This window comes from Panthera tigris, chromosome E2 (genome assembly GCF_018350195.1).
Source record: "Panthera tigris isolate Pti1 chromosome E2, P.tigris_Pti1_mat1.1, whole genome shotgun sequence".
Classification (NCBI taxonomy): domain Eukaryota; kingdom Metazoa; phylum Chordata; class Mammalia; order Carnivora; family Felidae; genus Panthera; species Panthera tigris.
The window spans coordinates 32,897,223-32,911,784 of NC_056674.1; the positions used below are offsets into that span (position 1 = coordinate 32,897,223).

Genomic DNA, 14,562 nt, shown 5'->3' on the forward strand with positions numbered 1-14,562 from the left:
AGCTGAATCCTTGCATCCTTGCTTTGGGGGCCAATGTATCTTACCTGAAGTATCCCCAGATGCCCAGGCGGTACTGAATGGTCACCACCACCACATTTTCATGGGCAGAGAGGACCAGTCCACTATAGGTTGATGCTCCGCCCACCATCAGACCCCCTCCGTGGATCCACACCATCACCTGGACAGGAGGGAAGCAACCGTCCCGGTTAGAGGAAGCAAAGCCGGGATGGGCCTCAACAGGTTATCTGGTTTGGTCGCCTACCTCTTGACCGTGACCCAAGGGGGCCGATCCCTGAAGTCCACTAGTCCCCAGCAAAGTGGGAGCAGGCAGGTGCTCTTTCCTCTGTGCTCCCAACCGGGGCCTGGGCCACCACCCTACTCGGTACACCCTGGCTGTCCCTTCCTGGGTCCCCAGCTCCAGTGTCACCAAGCTCTTCACGCTGAGAACTTCCATCATGGGAGCAGCCGAGGTTGAGAGTACCACGTTCTCCCCAACACCCAACACTCCCATTGTCCTCATGCTCGGACTGTTCCCACAGCCCTGCACGCCCTGCCTGCCGCAGCCCTGTATTTCAGCCTCATCTTACTTACCTCGTGTGCGGTGAATTAAACGGCTCTGGCACATGAATGACTGTCTCAAGAAGCACACGTGCCCCCAGTGGGATTTCTTTCAAATACACCTTCCTTCTGCCTCCTCTGCAACCCCAAATCCCACCCATCTTCCAAAGCCCAGCCTAAAAGCCACCTCCTCCAGTAAGTCGTCATTCGTTTGACCGATATGATGTGAGAACCTACTATGTGCCAGGGACCACGATAAGCCTTGAGGATGAGGGTAGACACGGCCCTTCATAATGCTCGGCTCTGGCATGTAGGCTCTCACACAGCCAGGGAATAAGAGTGCTTGAAAAATAATATTGTAATAGTTTTATTAATAAAAAAAATTGGGGGTGGGCACCTGGGTGGCTCAGTCAGTCAAGCATCCAGCTTCGGCTCAGGTCACGATCTCACAGTTGGTGAGATGGAGGCTCGCATTGGGCTCTGCACTGGCAGCACGGAGCCTGCTTGGGAATTCTCTCTCCCTCTCTCTCTCTCTGCCCCTCCCCCACTGTCTCTCTCTCTCTCTTTCTTAAAATAAATAATAAGCTTAAAATTTTTTTAATGATTATTTATTTTTGAGAGAGAGAGACAGACAGAGCATGAGTGGGGGAGGGTCAGAGAGAAAGGGAGACACGGAATCCGAAGCAGGCTCCAGGCTCTGAGCTGTCGGCACGGAGCCCGACGTGGGGCTTGAACCCACGGACTGGGAGATCGTGGCCTGAGCCAAAGTCGGACACTTAACCGACCAAGCCACCCAGGTGTCCCCAAAAATAATAAACTTAAAAAAAAAAAAGAATTTGTAACACTAAGTGCCAAGTACCATTCCATGAAGTAGGGACTAATGCTGTCCCGTTAACAGGCAAGAAAACTGAGGCATTTAACTTGCCTGAAGTCACACAACTAATAAGCAGCAGAAGCAGGACTTGACCCACCCAGTCTGGCTCTGGAGTCCATCTGTTGAGCCACCCAGCGCAGTGTGGCCCCCAGCCTGGTGCAGTGGGCTGGCCGTTAGGACAGGAGTAAGATCTTCCCTTCAACTCTAACTAATGCTTCAGGAGGACTTGCCTTGCACACTCACCAGCCGCTGAGACAAAGCTTGACATGTGTCATCGAATATGCGACTAACGCTATTCTACTAGCAGAGCCAGGTCTCTCTGCTAGTAAAAGGCAGAACCGAGGCTTAAGACCAGACCCTGTAGTCCTGTGTCCATAAGTAGGGGTCCTCCCTCTGTTCCTCCCACACCTCTGATCCCTGCCCGCCTCTGCGGAGAGGGACTGAGTTTGCAGTCATCTGCGTGAAGGCTGAGGCAAGGGCTGGTCAGTAGTGACTCGCTGAAGAAGCTGGTCAATGTTTGAGCATCGCAGATGGAGCCATCCTCCACAGTAATGGCTGTCTGGTGATGGCTTTTTTGTCCCTCCTTTGTCCTAACCCCCAGGTGTAGCTATGCATGGGAGGGCACGGAGTACGTAACAGAATGGATGAATGAATGAGTGAGTGAAACATTGTCCCATCTCACTGAGCTGAGCATATACAGTGCTAGTTTCGCTCACAAGTCCACAGATGCCGTCTCCCCACTCCAGGGCATCATGCCAGGTGTGCTTCTGGGAGATGGCTGGGTGCTAACATCCCCACGCCTCTCCACCCCAGGGAATACCTCCTTTTCCAGGAGACCTTCCTCCAAGCTTCAGCTTGAGTTGGGAAGCTGCCCCACCTCTAGGCCTCTTTTATTGTGGAAATGCTGACTCATGGGGTCATAGGTCGGTGCCAAAGACAATCAAGGAAGGAGATTAGCTACAATAAAATCCCAGAAATTTGGCCAGAGGCAAAAGAAAGAGCTTCATGGGTTGCCCCAGGCTCTTCCCCTAACATCTCTCAGGGGACCCTGGAAGTTGACAGAGGAGCATGTTAAGTGCTGAGGAAAGGCCACTCAGGCTCACTTTCTCAGTCTGCGCCAGGGAGCACTGGTTTGAGACTCAGAAGGACTATGCTCTCATCCTGCCCATATCACAGCGTGATCTCCCCTCCCCCATTCTGGACCTCAGTTTCTCTACTTGTAAAGGAAGGATTGGGCTGGTGGCTTAACTCTAAGAGTAATCATTCTTGTCCTTCTATCAGCAAGAAACAATTTGGCAAAAATCAACAATGTGCATGACAGAGGCACAGCAAACTCCCCCAAAGGCCCCGTGTCTGTCACTAGGGGAGACTGAGGTGTGGCGAGCTTGTGTTTCTTGGGGTCATGAGGTCTGACCGTGGGAGGTAAGGGAAGCAGGGGGTCCCTGAAACAGCCCCCACCCAAGCTGCCTTCTCGCCCTTCTGGTCTACACCGGAAGACCCGCAGTGCTGGAAGCTTCTGCTTACCGGCAGCCTGTTCTTCTTCCTCAAGTCAGCAGGAGTGTAAATATTTAGGTACAGGCAGTCTTCGGAAAACTTGAGAGGAATGTTTTCCTTCCTGTTGGTAAAGAGGTCGGAGAGCACCTGCCCTCCCACTGCATCCTGGGAACACCTAGGGAGAGGACAAGAAAGAGGAGCTTGTGAGGTTCACCCGGAGCTGAGCAAATGCCTTCTGCGCTCAGGCCAGGCCTTGGGCTGGTGGGTTTAGGCTGGTAAGTAAAGCTGTTCTTACTAGGCTGGAGACATTGGAATGGTTCGGAGACTCTCTCAGGAGAGGCGGTGAGGGAGAGTCTGGGTAGGGGGCCTGAGGCTCACTAAGGTCTCCCAGGACCATGTACGGTGAGAAGCACCTCTGCCCTTCCTGGAGGCTTTGAGGTGCCCTGGGTCAAGGAGAGGAGGCTGCCAGTATGCTGACTGCCTGGGAGAGGACTGTGTCAATGCCAGAGGAAACAGTCCCAGAAGCATCCCAGCTCTCCGTGTTCCAGGTAAACGTGTCCTCCACCAGGTGAGCATGTTCTAGTTCATGGTAGACTTCCATAATCCCTGCAAAGTCACTCACATGGCAGGCATTTAAGGACCACAACAGCTCAGGGGTGAAATGTGTGTGGGGCCATATCAGGAGAACTGTATTCTGGTCCTGCCTCCCTCACTAATTTTCTGGGAGACCCAGGGTGAATCCCTTGCCTGCTTTGGCTTGACTCTGCCAGGTCTCTGTGAGGGAAGGGATTTCTATAAGGGCCTTGCAGGGGCGCCTGGGGGGTTCAGTCGGTTAAGCTTGTCTGACTCTTGATTTCAGATCAGGTCATGATCTCGCTCTTTGTGAGTTGGAGCCCCGCGTTAAGGCTCTGCACTGACAGCACGGAGCCTGCTTGGGATTCCCTCTCTCCCTCTCTCTCTGCCCCTCCCCTGCTTGTGCTGTCTCTCTCTCAAAATACATAAAATAAACATTAAAAAAAAAAAAGAAAAAAAAAGGTCTTGCAGCCCTGACATGCTAAGAATCTATCCAACCCAGACAAGCACTATTGGTTTCCCTAATAACAGATCTTAAAGCTCCAACATGGATTAAAACTGGTAATATTCATGGCCCTCCCAGCATGCCAGGTGCTGTTTTAAGCACTCCTTATGTACTAACCCCTTTAATCCTCCCATGACAAGCCCATAACATAGACTCTATTACTATCCCCATTTTACAGTTGAGAAAACTGAAGCACAGAGAGGTTAGAGAACTACCCAAGGTCACGCAGCCGGAAAGATCTATACTATGTAGTGCATTATATTTCTAAGGACATAATAAGCAACGCTTCTGGATCTCAAGGTACCAGAAGGCAGGTATCACTGCCCCCCGTATGTAAATTAGGTACGTGAGGCACTCGGATGACATAGCTATCAAGTGGCAGAATCAGGGCCCCCAACGGTGACTTCTTAATTTCCACCGTAAGGGAACTTTCTCCTGATCACCAGAACAAGGAGCTTAATAGTCATAAAAGAAGAAAATCAAACGTCAAAAGAGAGAAAAGAGTTCAACGTCACTAGTGTTCAAATTAATGGGGAATAAATAGCAAAATTATATATAACTATAATGATAATAATAATTATTATTATTTTGCCTATCCAACAGCCCAAAGGTATTTTTTAATAACCCCACGCATTGCAAAAGTTCTGGTGAATGGAGGTGTTCATATATTAATAGGAGGAGTGTGGTTGGAACATTTCTGGAAAGGAATTTAACAGGAGGTGCATACTCTTTTACTCAGAAATGTCATTTCTTCGAACTTATCCAAAAATATTCATTGGTGTGCATAAAGATTTAGCTGCGGGATATTCATCAGAGTGTTATTTATACTATCAAAAACAACTTAATGACCCCAAATAAGAGATTGGGTAAATAAAGTATGATTCAATACTCAATGTAATGTAGCTATTTCTATGTTAGGCTATGATATTTAATGACATAGAACAATGTTCATGATATATTTATAAATGAGCAAAGCAGGCATCTAAACTACCTTTATCGTGTGAGGTGATATTGTTTTTTATCATAAGAAATATCTATCTGGCCTCCATCCTATTTCTGGAACAGACTCCCTAAAACCTCTGGCATCTCCTCTGTGAAGAAAACAGCAAAGATATTTTTGTTGTGTTAATAAGGTGACTTTTGATCACACTTCAGATGGGAGCTGGTTGTCAGGTAAATGAAACACTTATTAAAGGCCTGGAACTTTCAGTCCTGCCCCCTGGCCTCTGGGGAGGCAGGAGGGGCTGGAGGTGGAATCCTGGCCAGTGGCCACTGGTTTCAGCAATCATGCCTACGTAACAAAGCCTTCCCCAAAATACCCACAGGACAGGGTTCAGAGAGTTCCCAAGTTGTTGAATCAGAATGTTTTAAGGCCACCGTGCCAGAACCCAAACTCTAGAAGGACACAGAATCTCCTTTGTTTGGGACCTCACCCCACGGATCTCTTCGTTTAACTGTTGATACACACTCTTTAAAAACCTTGTAATAAACTGGTAATCTAGTGAATAAACCAGTTTCCCGAGATCTGTGACCACTCTAGCAAATTAATAGAACCCAAGAAGGGGGTCATGGGAACCTGTGATTTAGAGCCAAGGTCACAAGCACAGTTGACAGCTTGGACTACTTGTGATTGGCATCAGAAGCAGACAGCAGTCTTGTGGGGCTGAGTCTTTAACCTGTGGGATCTGACACTATCTCCGGGCAGAACAGTGTAAGAATGAGTTGAATTGTAGGACACACAGCTGGTGTCAGAGAATTGTTTCTTGATGTGGGGGAAAAGAAACCCACGCGTTGGAATTCAGTGCAGAATCTTATGGATTCTATTTTTAATGGAGAAAATATGCAATAGATAAAAGACCAGAAAAGCAGAATCTAGAATGTGAACAGCAGTTCTCTCTATGGGGGAATTGTGTATGATTTTCATTGTCTTACCTTTACTTACCTGTGCTTCCTCCCTTTTCTGTACTGAGTATGTTATTACCTTTGCAATCAGGAAATAAACATGCATACATTTTAAAAATACTTTAATGCTTATTTATCTTTGAGAGAGAGAGAGAGAGAGAGAGAGCAGGGAAGGGGCAGAGAGACATGGAGATACAGAATCCAAAGCAGGCTCCAGGCTCTGAGCTGTTAGCACAGAGCCCGACGCGGGACTTGAATTCATGAACCTCAAGATCATGACCTGAGTCAAAGTCAGATGCTTAACCGACTGAGCACCTTTGGTCAGGGTGATTGGGACACACCAACCACTGCTCTGCTCATGACTAGGTACTTAGACACACCTGAGAGTTGAGAACTTTCCCAGTCAACTCCCCTCAGGACTCCCCACCCACAAACCTCCTTCACCCACCCTGCTCCCCCATTTTAGCAAAGTTCGAGACAAGAGAATAAACAGAATCATTACAGCTGATCTCCCTCACTGACTCAACTTCTAATTCTTTCGCAAGACATTTATCATATTCTAACATAGTACATAATTTATTAATTTGCATATTTTTTGTTTGTTATCTAACTCTCCCTGCTCGAATGCAAGCGCCACGAACATAGGGATAATTTTCATGCATGGATCCTAGGAACCCAGAACACGCTCAATAAACATTTGTTGAATAAAGGGCTCTAGAATGCTGTGAGTTCTGCAAGGTTTTTAAGGATCTACAACAGCTCAGAGATTTCAGAACAAAGCCACTCAGGGTGTCGCCTTGGCTCCTTCCTGTATCACTTTGAGGCAAACATTCCCATTGAAAAGATGCCAGCTTACATAGGAGGGTCGGAGGTGGTATTCTTCACGAAGTTCCATGGCTCTGCAGGCTGTGGTGGAGCAAACCTCAGGGATCCAAGAGGAGGCCTGGCAAAAGGGATTCCCAGGAAGACGGCCACAGGCTGTGCAAATCCTTCTACGCTGACGTGCTTGCCCAGGACTTTGCCTTGAGAGGTGTCCACCACAGGAGGTGAGGACGGGTGCCCTGCTGGACATCCAGAGGAAAGAGAGGAAAAGTTTGACCTGGACTGCAGGTGGGTTTTCCGCTTTCAGCATGTGACCTTGAATGAGTCACTGAAACCCTCTGGGCCTCAGTTTCTTCTTTGTAAACAGCCCCTTACTCGGGGCTATCTGGATTGGTATTGGTATTGGAGGTATAATACCATCGAGTAAAAAGGAAATGCAAGAAAAAGAGCTGCTGAGAGGATCAAGCCTTTTGATTCCACCCTTAGAAGACTCTAGAAACAGGTATCCATTAGGACCCAGGCGCTGAGCTGCATGCTGGCCGAGAGGATGAACAAGAGGCACTCCCTCCTCTCAGTGTCTCTGAACCTTGTCGGCAGAATGAGTCATAAACACACCTGACTCCACTCAGAGGGAAGCAAGGGGGTTGGTGTCCTGAGAGAGGTCCCAGTGAGGCCCTACAGGAGTCAGAAGAGGCAGGGGGACCTTCTGATTGGTGGCATCATGGGGACAGTGAACTTGGAGCTGAGACTGGCAGTGGGAGAGGGGGACCCAACAAGCAGCAGAGGGGAGAGTGGGATAAAGGTATAAAGCAGAGAAGAGAACGTGCCTAGGCGAGGCTCTGAGAGCAAAATGCAAGGCCAGCCTGAGGAAGAGCGAAGGGAGTCGCTGGGGAGCCGGTGGCAGCCTGTAACGAGTCAGGTTCAGTCCTGGGAGGGCCTCAGCACCAGCCTAACAGTTGGGCCTTCATTTAGTGGGTAAATGAGAGGCAGTGAACAGTCTAGGAATATGCCAGAGTGACCCAATCAGCTTGAAGGGGGTTCTTCTGGTGGCTCTGCACAGGGTCGTCCAGAGGGGAGACTGGGGGTCCGATTCCTACCTGTTCCACCCTTGTTGGGCAGGCAGTTCTTCCCCACCCAGCTGCACCTGTCTCCCTGAAGCTTCCACCCCAGTCCTGGTTTCTTTCTGGATTTGCATGTGCAAGTGGCCGCTCAGACTCTTGATCACGGCCCATCCCCCAAGCAGCCTGTGTGTGTAAATTTCTCATCTGAAACCATTTCTAGCCTGGCATCCTTCCAATTGCTCCCTTTTAGGCATAGACCAAAGGCCAACTTCTCCCTCAAAATGTGAGGGCAGAACAGAAAAGGAGAATCCAGGTTTGGTCTTATAGGAGAATATCCAGTGATAATCCTCAAGACAGATGAAGTGGACAGAAGCACAATCGGTGAGGGTGAAAAAGGGGGTGGATGGAGGGAGAGGCATAAGGGTTATGGTAACAGGAAAGTGCGCACTCGATGTACGACGTAAGTATAGATGTAATGTTTGTATGCTGAGCGCTCACTATGTGCCACGTGTGCATTCCGGTCCATTTCCCATTTATCTTTACAATATTCCCATTTTACAGATGAGGAAGCTGAGGAAATGGAGGCAGCCAGTATGGACTTTCTGAGGATGGAAATGGGATGGCCTTGCCAGGGGGTAACCGGCAGGAAGGGATAGATCCATTCCTAATTGGGTTCTTACTCTGCCCTTATATGCAGTTCCAGTTTTCTCACCGTGTCCCCATCAGAATGAAGATAAAATGCAGATGAGGTCTGGACCCTCACAGTTCTGATGGTCACAGCCCTGGCTCTCAATTCATGAACCACAGGCAGATTCCAGAGCGTGATTTTCCCGTTGACCTTGAGCAAATACGTTTCCCTCCCTTGAGTCTGTTTCTCTGCCTGTAAACGGGCGCAGATGCATTCGGGGTCCCGTGCCACACTCTTGTGTTATCTCGCGTTTTATTTTGTGTATGCTGATGCTTGACATCTGGGGCCTTGCTGACCCCGGAGGCACTGCCCCTCTCAGAGGGAGCCAATTCTAGAGACAGGAGCCAACTTCCCTTTGGGCAAGCAGAACCCGTACCCCTACCACCTTCTTATGGGGCTCTCCCAGGCCAAGCCATTACCATCCTGCCCTAATCACTCCAGGGCCAGGTACCCAACAACAGCCAGCCGCTCTTGTGCCTGAGAACTCCCTGAAATTGGTTCGTTTCCCAATCCTAAACTTGCTTATCCTGTCTTACCTCTTCCTTCCCCTGGCAACTACGGTAATTCCCCGAAATTCCTTCCTCCTCCCTCTTCCTCCCACCCACCCTGAGCATCACCTTGCCCTGCGACATGGTGGTGGCATGCCTCCCCCTCCTGGGAACTGTGAGTAGCCAGCTATTGCGGCTGGCTCCTGATCTGTTGGCCTTAACATACCTCAAGTTTTCTACAACCGCACTACATTTGAAAACAACTTCTTTATTTAGGAATCCTTTATTTGCACTCTCCATAGCAGGCACTTTTTAGAAACAACCTGTTTTACCTTTCACAACAGCCTAATGAGGTAGGTACTGTCATTCCCATTTTAGAGAGGGGGAAACCGAGGCACAGAAAACTAAAGCAGGGCGTCTAAGGACACCCAGCTAGTAATTCAAACCCATGCACTCTGGATATACAGTCCATCCAGGCTCTCTGTGTGCCAGCCAAAGGTAGAGCATTCCTATGAAATCTTTCCGAAGTCGAAATGGCATGAAGTGAAGAGCAACCCCCCGCCCCGCCCCCCGCCCACCTCTTTTTCTGCAAGTTGCATCAGGCCTCTTTCTTTTTTGAAAAGACCTACGTGAGTACAGTAACGGAACAGTGAAGAGCCTCTTCGGATTTCTCTGGGTTACGATAACAGGTACCAATATAGGTCTTTCCTAAAAGCAAAGTGGCTTAATGCAACTTGCAGAAAGCCACGGGTACTCTTACTACTCCTCCAAGCCACCCTCTATGATTCAGCCATACTCAGACAAATAATCAAGCGGAAAATAAACGGAGTCTCTGAAACCCTCATCCATGAGGCATGAGGTTAGCTGGGTGCCCTCCTGTGCACACAGCTGCAGTCTCAGGGTGCTCATGCTCCCCTGCGTCTCGGGTTGGCGGGGACCCGCTGGGTCCCAAGGGCGCCAAGTCTGGAGGGCATGCGCTGCTGCGGAACCAGTCCTGCCACACACACCCTTGCCCTCATGCATCTCCCCCACCTCGTGCCTGGACAAGAATTTCCAAACGCCCCTCGCTATTTTGTTTCAGAAGGACTCACCCCAAGTCATGGAAGTGGTGAGGGAGGTCAAGACCAGAGCTAAGAGCCACATCATGGAAGGACTGCAGCTGCAGAGCCTCAAGGTGTCCACGACGCTTATAGAGGCTGTGCGGGTACCACCCCCTGGTCCCACTCCCGCCCCCACCGCTCCGTGGCTCCACAAGTGGCAGGGCCTCTAAGCCACACCCGCTCAGTTTACCCTCTTCGTCCAAACTGCCAGGACTGCCTCTCCGATTACAGATAGCCACGGACTCGTCCAGCAGCCTGTTATATAAGGGTTTCTGCCTTGCAGGACTCTAACCTCAGTGTACTCTGGGTTTCACAAGCAGGCATGAACAGTTGGATGCCTGTAGAGAAGGAGAGAGAGGCTTTAGTCCAAAGTCCTCAGAACAAACTTGAAAACTTCTAGAGCAACTGCCAGCCTCACAGCCGCTCAGCTAAGGAACTCACGACAAATCTCTTAGCTGTCTGGGCTTCTTTTCTATGGAGTTCTATGCTGTCAAGTTTGGAAGCACCTTCAATTCATCCGGTTTCCCTTCTGATGTCTAAATTGACTTTACAATATTCTCTCCAAGTGACTCAGCTTCCTATCACATACCTCCAGGGTCAGGGAACTCACTACATCTCCAGGTGGGGATCTTTGGGCAGACAGCTCTTACCACAAGTGAACTCTTTCTCTCCCTACTCCCTGGCTCTAATCATGCATTCATCCTTCCTTCCATTCAGTCATTATTCCATCTATTCATTTATTCTCCATTTACCAAAAGCCTGGTGCTATGCCAGGTGATATGGATACAGAGATGAATTCAAGGGATGTTCCTTCTCAAGGACCTCACCATGGAGTAGATAAGACACCGTGGTGTCGGGGAGAGTGGATTACTGCACATTGTGGAAGCACTACAACAGGGGGATACAAAGTGCCCTGAATATACCTGGGAAGGTGTCATGTATCTGCTGGGAACACAAGTTAGACGCTCAATGACTCTTTCACATGATTATTAAATGTTCAACAAAAGGGAATTCGTTAAATACAGTCTGGTACAGCTGGCTAAGGAAATATTATGCATACATTCACTCAAACTAGTGAGGCACACAAGGACAGACAGTCATGATCTATTGCAAAAGGGGCAAAATCAGGTTATGAAATAGCTGCAGCTGCTTTAGGATATAACTGAGTAGTTCCTCAGAAATCGAACGTAGAGTTACCATACCCCCAGCGATTCCACTCCTAGGTATACCCAAGATCATTGAAAACATATCCATACAAAATGAGACACAAAGAAAAGCATTATTTGTAATACCCCAAAGCGGGAACAACCCGAGTGACCATTCAACTGATGAATGGATAAACCAAGTCTGATCTCTCCATACAATGGAATATTATTCAGCCATGAAAAGAAAGGAACCACGGATTCTTGTTGCAACAAGAACTGGACAGCAGTAGGCCACATATTATAGAAGTCTATTTATAGGAAAAGTCCAGAATAGGTAAATCCATCGAGACAAAAAGTAGAGTAGAGGGTGCTAGGGGCAGAGGAGGGAGGGCATAAGGAATGACTCAGAATGGGTAGGAGGCTTTTTTGTGGAGTGACGAAATGTTCTGGGTTTAGATGGGGGGGGGGGGTGTGAATATACTAAAAGAACACTGAGCTGCACACTTTGGAAAAGGTGAATTGTATGGTTTATGAATTCTATTTCCATACAAATATCCCATTTTAGTAAAAACAGATCTTTGTGTGGGAAAAGTTCTGGAAGGTTATACATCTAATTTGTATTACCACAGCCATTTTCCTGGCTGCAGTATCGTGTTTTTACTTCATATTTTCCACTTCTATTCTTTCAGGACTTCATCCGACAGAGATTTATTGAGAGCTCTCTGTGTGGCAAACGAGGCGCTGAGCGTTTTGTATTCTGTACCTCACTCAGTTCTCAAAATTAACCCCGTGAATTGATTCTATGATATCCCGGGGCTCAGCAGGGCAAGGAACATCAAGTACAGGAAGAGCTGAGGGTTGAACAAAAGCTGCATAATGTTACAGCCCATATTCATTTTTTAAAAATTTTTTTAAAACATTTATTTATTCTTGAGACAGAGAGAGACAGAGCACGAGTGGGGGAGGGCAGAGAGAGAGGGAGACACAGAATCTGAAGCAGGCTCCAGGCTCTGAGCTGTCAGCACAGAACCCTATGCGGGGCTCGACCCCATGGACCATGAGATCATGACCTGAGCTGAAATCGGATGCCCAGCGGACTGAGCCACCCAGGCACCCCTGTTACAGCCCCTATTCTTAACCATTCTGCTGTGGTGTCAAAACCTTGTTGACAGACTGACTGTGTTGGTGCCCTAAGCACATGCTTGACTCGCCTGTGGGTAAGCTCCGGTAGCTTCTCTCTCCTGGAACCGTCTCTACCTCCACCCTTCAAAGCACCCATGACTCCCTGCTGACACCTCCTGGGCCCTTAGGCTGCCTGGAGGGATGGCAGGTTGAAACAGGTGGAAACAGGCTCTTGGGACAGGTAGCCCGGCAGCGGAGGCGTTTGCTGCTGGCTCTGACTTGCTGTTGAGAAGTCGCTGTCCAGCCAGAAATCACATGCCCCGATCCCCCTGCATTGAACTGGAGACATGAGATGTCAATGCACAGGAAACAGATGTGGAGGACAGCTGTCTTCCGGCTGGTGCCTTGAACAGGCAGCCGTGCCTTCTCCAGGCTGACGCTATTTTCCTGGTGTCATCTGGCAAGGCTGCCCTTGTCCAGGCCAGACCAGTATTGACATCTGAGAAAATTGGGCAACCAGCAGCCATAAAGCACATGACACTCAGGGAAGCTCATGGGTTCTTGGCCAAGGCCACAGGTTATAGCTAAAATGAAGTTTCGGGAGACTCAAATTCAAAAAAGGATATTAATTTTCACTCATTCTAGTCACCGTGGCAGGACAGTGTGGGGATAGGGGTGAGAACATTGTGACAGCAATAGAGTCAGTCCCCAGAGGTGATTGCTTCTCTGAAGACTGACCTGGGCTGGGGTTCCTCCCTTTCATCCAGGAAAGAAACCTGAGTCCTAAAGACCACCCTAAGAAAGAGGACCCCATCTCTATCACATGGGACAATCTGGGTTGTCTTCCTAAGCAGACAATAAGCCTCTTTCTAATCAGCAGAACACACGCACACACACACACACACACACACACACACACACACACACACCAGTTAAGGCATAGTCATTATGCCTTTTGACCTGGCCAGCTGGTCTTTGCAGCCTGGAACACAGCCCTGGTTTTTAGCATAAAAAAATTCTAGGACGCTGTCTTAGCAAAATACAAAAGGTGGGGATGAATTATTCTCCCAGTCCCACTTAATCACATGCCTGCTTGTGACACTGGCCAATTCTACAAACAGAGGAAGCCATTCCCAGACCTTGCCATGTCTGGCTGCAGTCTGGAAGCCCATTTCTGGCTCACGATGATTCTGCACAAGTGAGGCTGGAGTTCACAAAGGCTCATGCCAGAACTCAATTTTGCTTAATGTTTACGCTCTCCTTGCACCACATTAGCTCTGTAAATAATACAGTTCTTCTTGTTTCATTGGCATTTGACTGGGATTATTGCTTTTCCTGTGGGAAACTCCCTAAGGTTTCTCTTGTGGAGCGAGATGGTCTAAAGAGTAAAGTCCTAGAAACTGGCCTTAACTCTCAAGCATTTAGGCAGGTCTTAGGAGGGAAGACAACTCTGAGGCCTCCAAATTATCCCCCCCTCAGTCTCTCCATCAAATTACTCAACAGACATATGGAGAGCACCTACTAGGACAAACACCAGAAGAAATATGAGCCAGAAATATGTCCTAGGATAGACTGAGGCAGAGCACCTGTGGGAAGTTTTGGCCTGGGGGTGTGCTCTGGAGGGGAGTTCTTCACTCACCATGGACATAAATGGTCATCCCACAAGGCACAAGCAACTGACATTCATGCTGTCTCCATCAGGCAATCTCATGGGACTGCCTAGCTTGACAATTGTGAGTAAGAATATACTGAGAGCAGGGTAAACTATGGTAGCAGATCGTCCTAGAATTTCGGTGGCTTATTTCATGTATATGTGAAGAAATGTGGTGCTGTTTAGGTCAACAAGGTGGCTGCCCTCCAGTGATCTAACCAGGGGGGTCGGCAAAGTTTCTCTGTAAAGTGCCAGATAGTAAATACTTTTGTCGTTGAGGGTCATATGGTCTCTGTGGCAACTGTCCAATCTGCCATTGTAGCCAAAGCAGCCATAGATAATACCTAGGCAAATGGGCATGGTTGGGTTTTAATAAAACTTTATTGAAAAAACAGGTGGCCAGCTAGATTTGGCCCATGGGCAGCTTGCTAACTCCTGACCTAGAACATGGCAGCTTTACTACCTTTAATTCATAGTTTCTAATGTTGTTACGGGTGCCAATGCTAGGCAGCTGGAATGAGGGCAAGCACAGAGGAGTGAACAGGGTGGGTGGGCCAGGCCTGAATGTGGCATACCTCA

At 48.6% G+C, this 14,562-nt stretch overlaps 1 protein-coding gene across 3 annotated transcripts in view; it reads right to left on the reverse strand.

Annotated features, from left to right (window-relative positions):
- The window catches only part of CES1 (carboxylesterase 1), a 30,857-nt gene extending 20,667 nt beyond the window's left edge, over positions 1-10,190 (reverse strand). For 2 of the 3 annotated variants that reach the window (XM_042970187.1, XM_007090177.3), the window contains exons 1-4: positions 10,057-10,190; positions 6,763-6,970; positions 2,957-3,101; positions 45-178 (exon numbers count right to left, since the gene is read on the reverse strand). In XM_042970187.1, the coding sequence (XP_042826121.1) occupies positions 45-178; positions 2,957-3,101; positions 6,763-6,970; positions 10,057-10,111 (542 nt within the window). In that variant the 5' untranslated portion in view covers positions 10,112-10,190. The remainder of the gene's footprint in view (positions 1-44; positions 179-2,956; positions 3,102-6,762; positions 6,971-10,056) is intronic. The other variant, XM_007090178.2, reaches the window with a different exon arrangement.
- Positions 10,191-14,562: the final 4,372 nt, after the last annotated feature.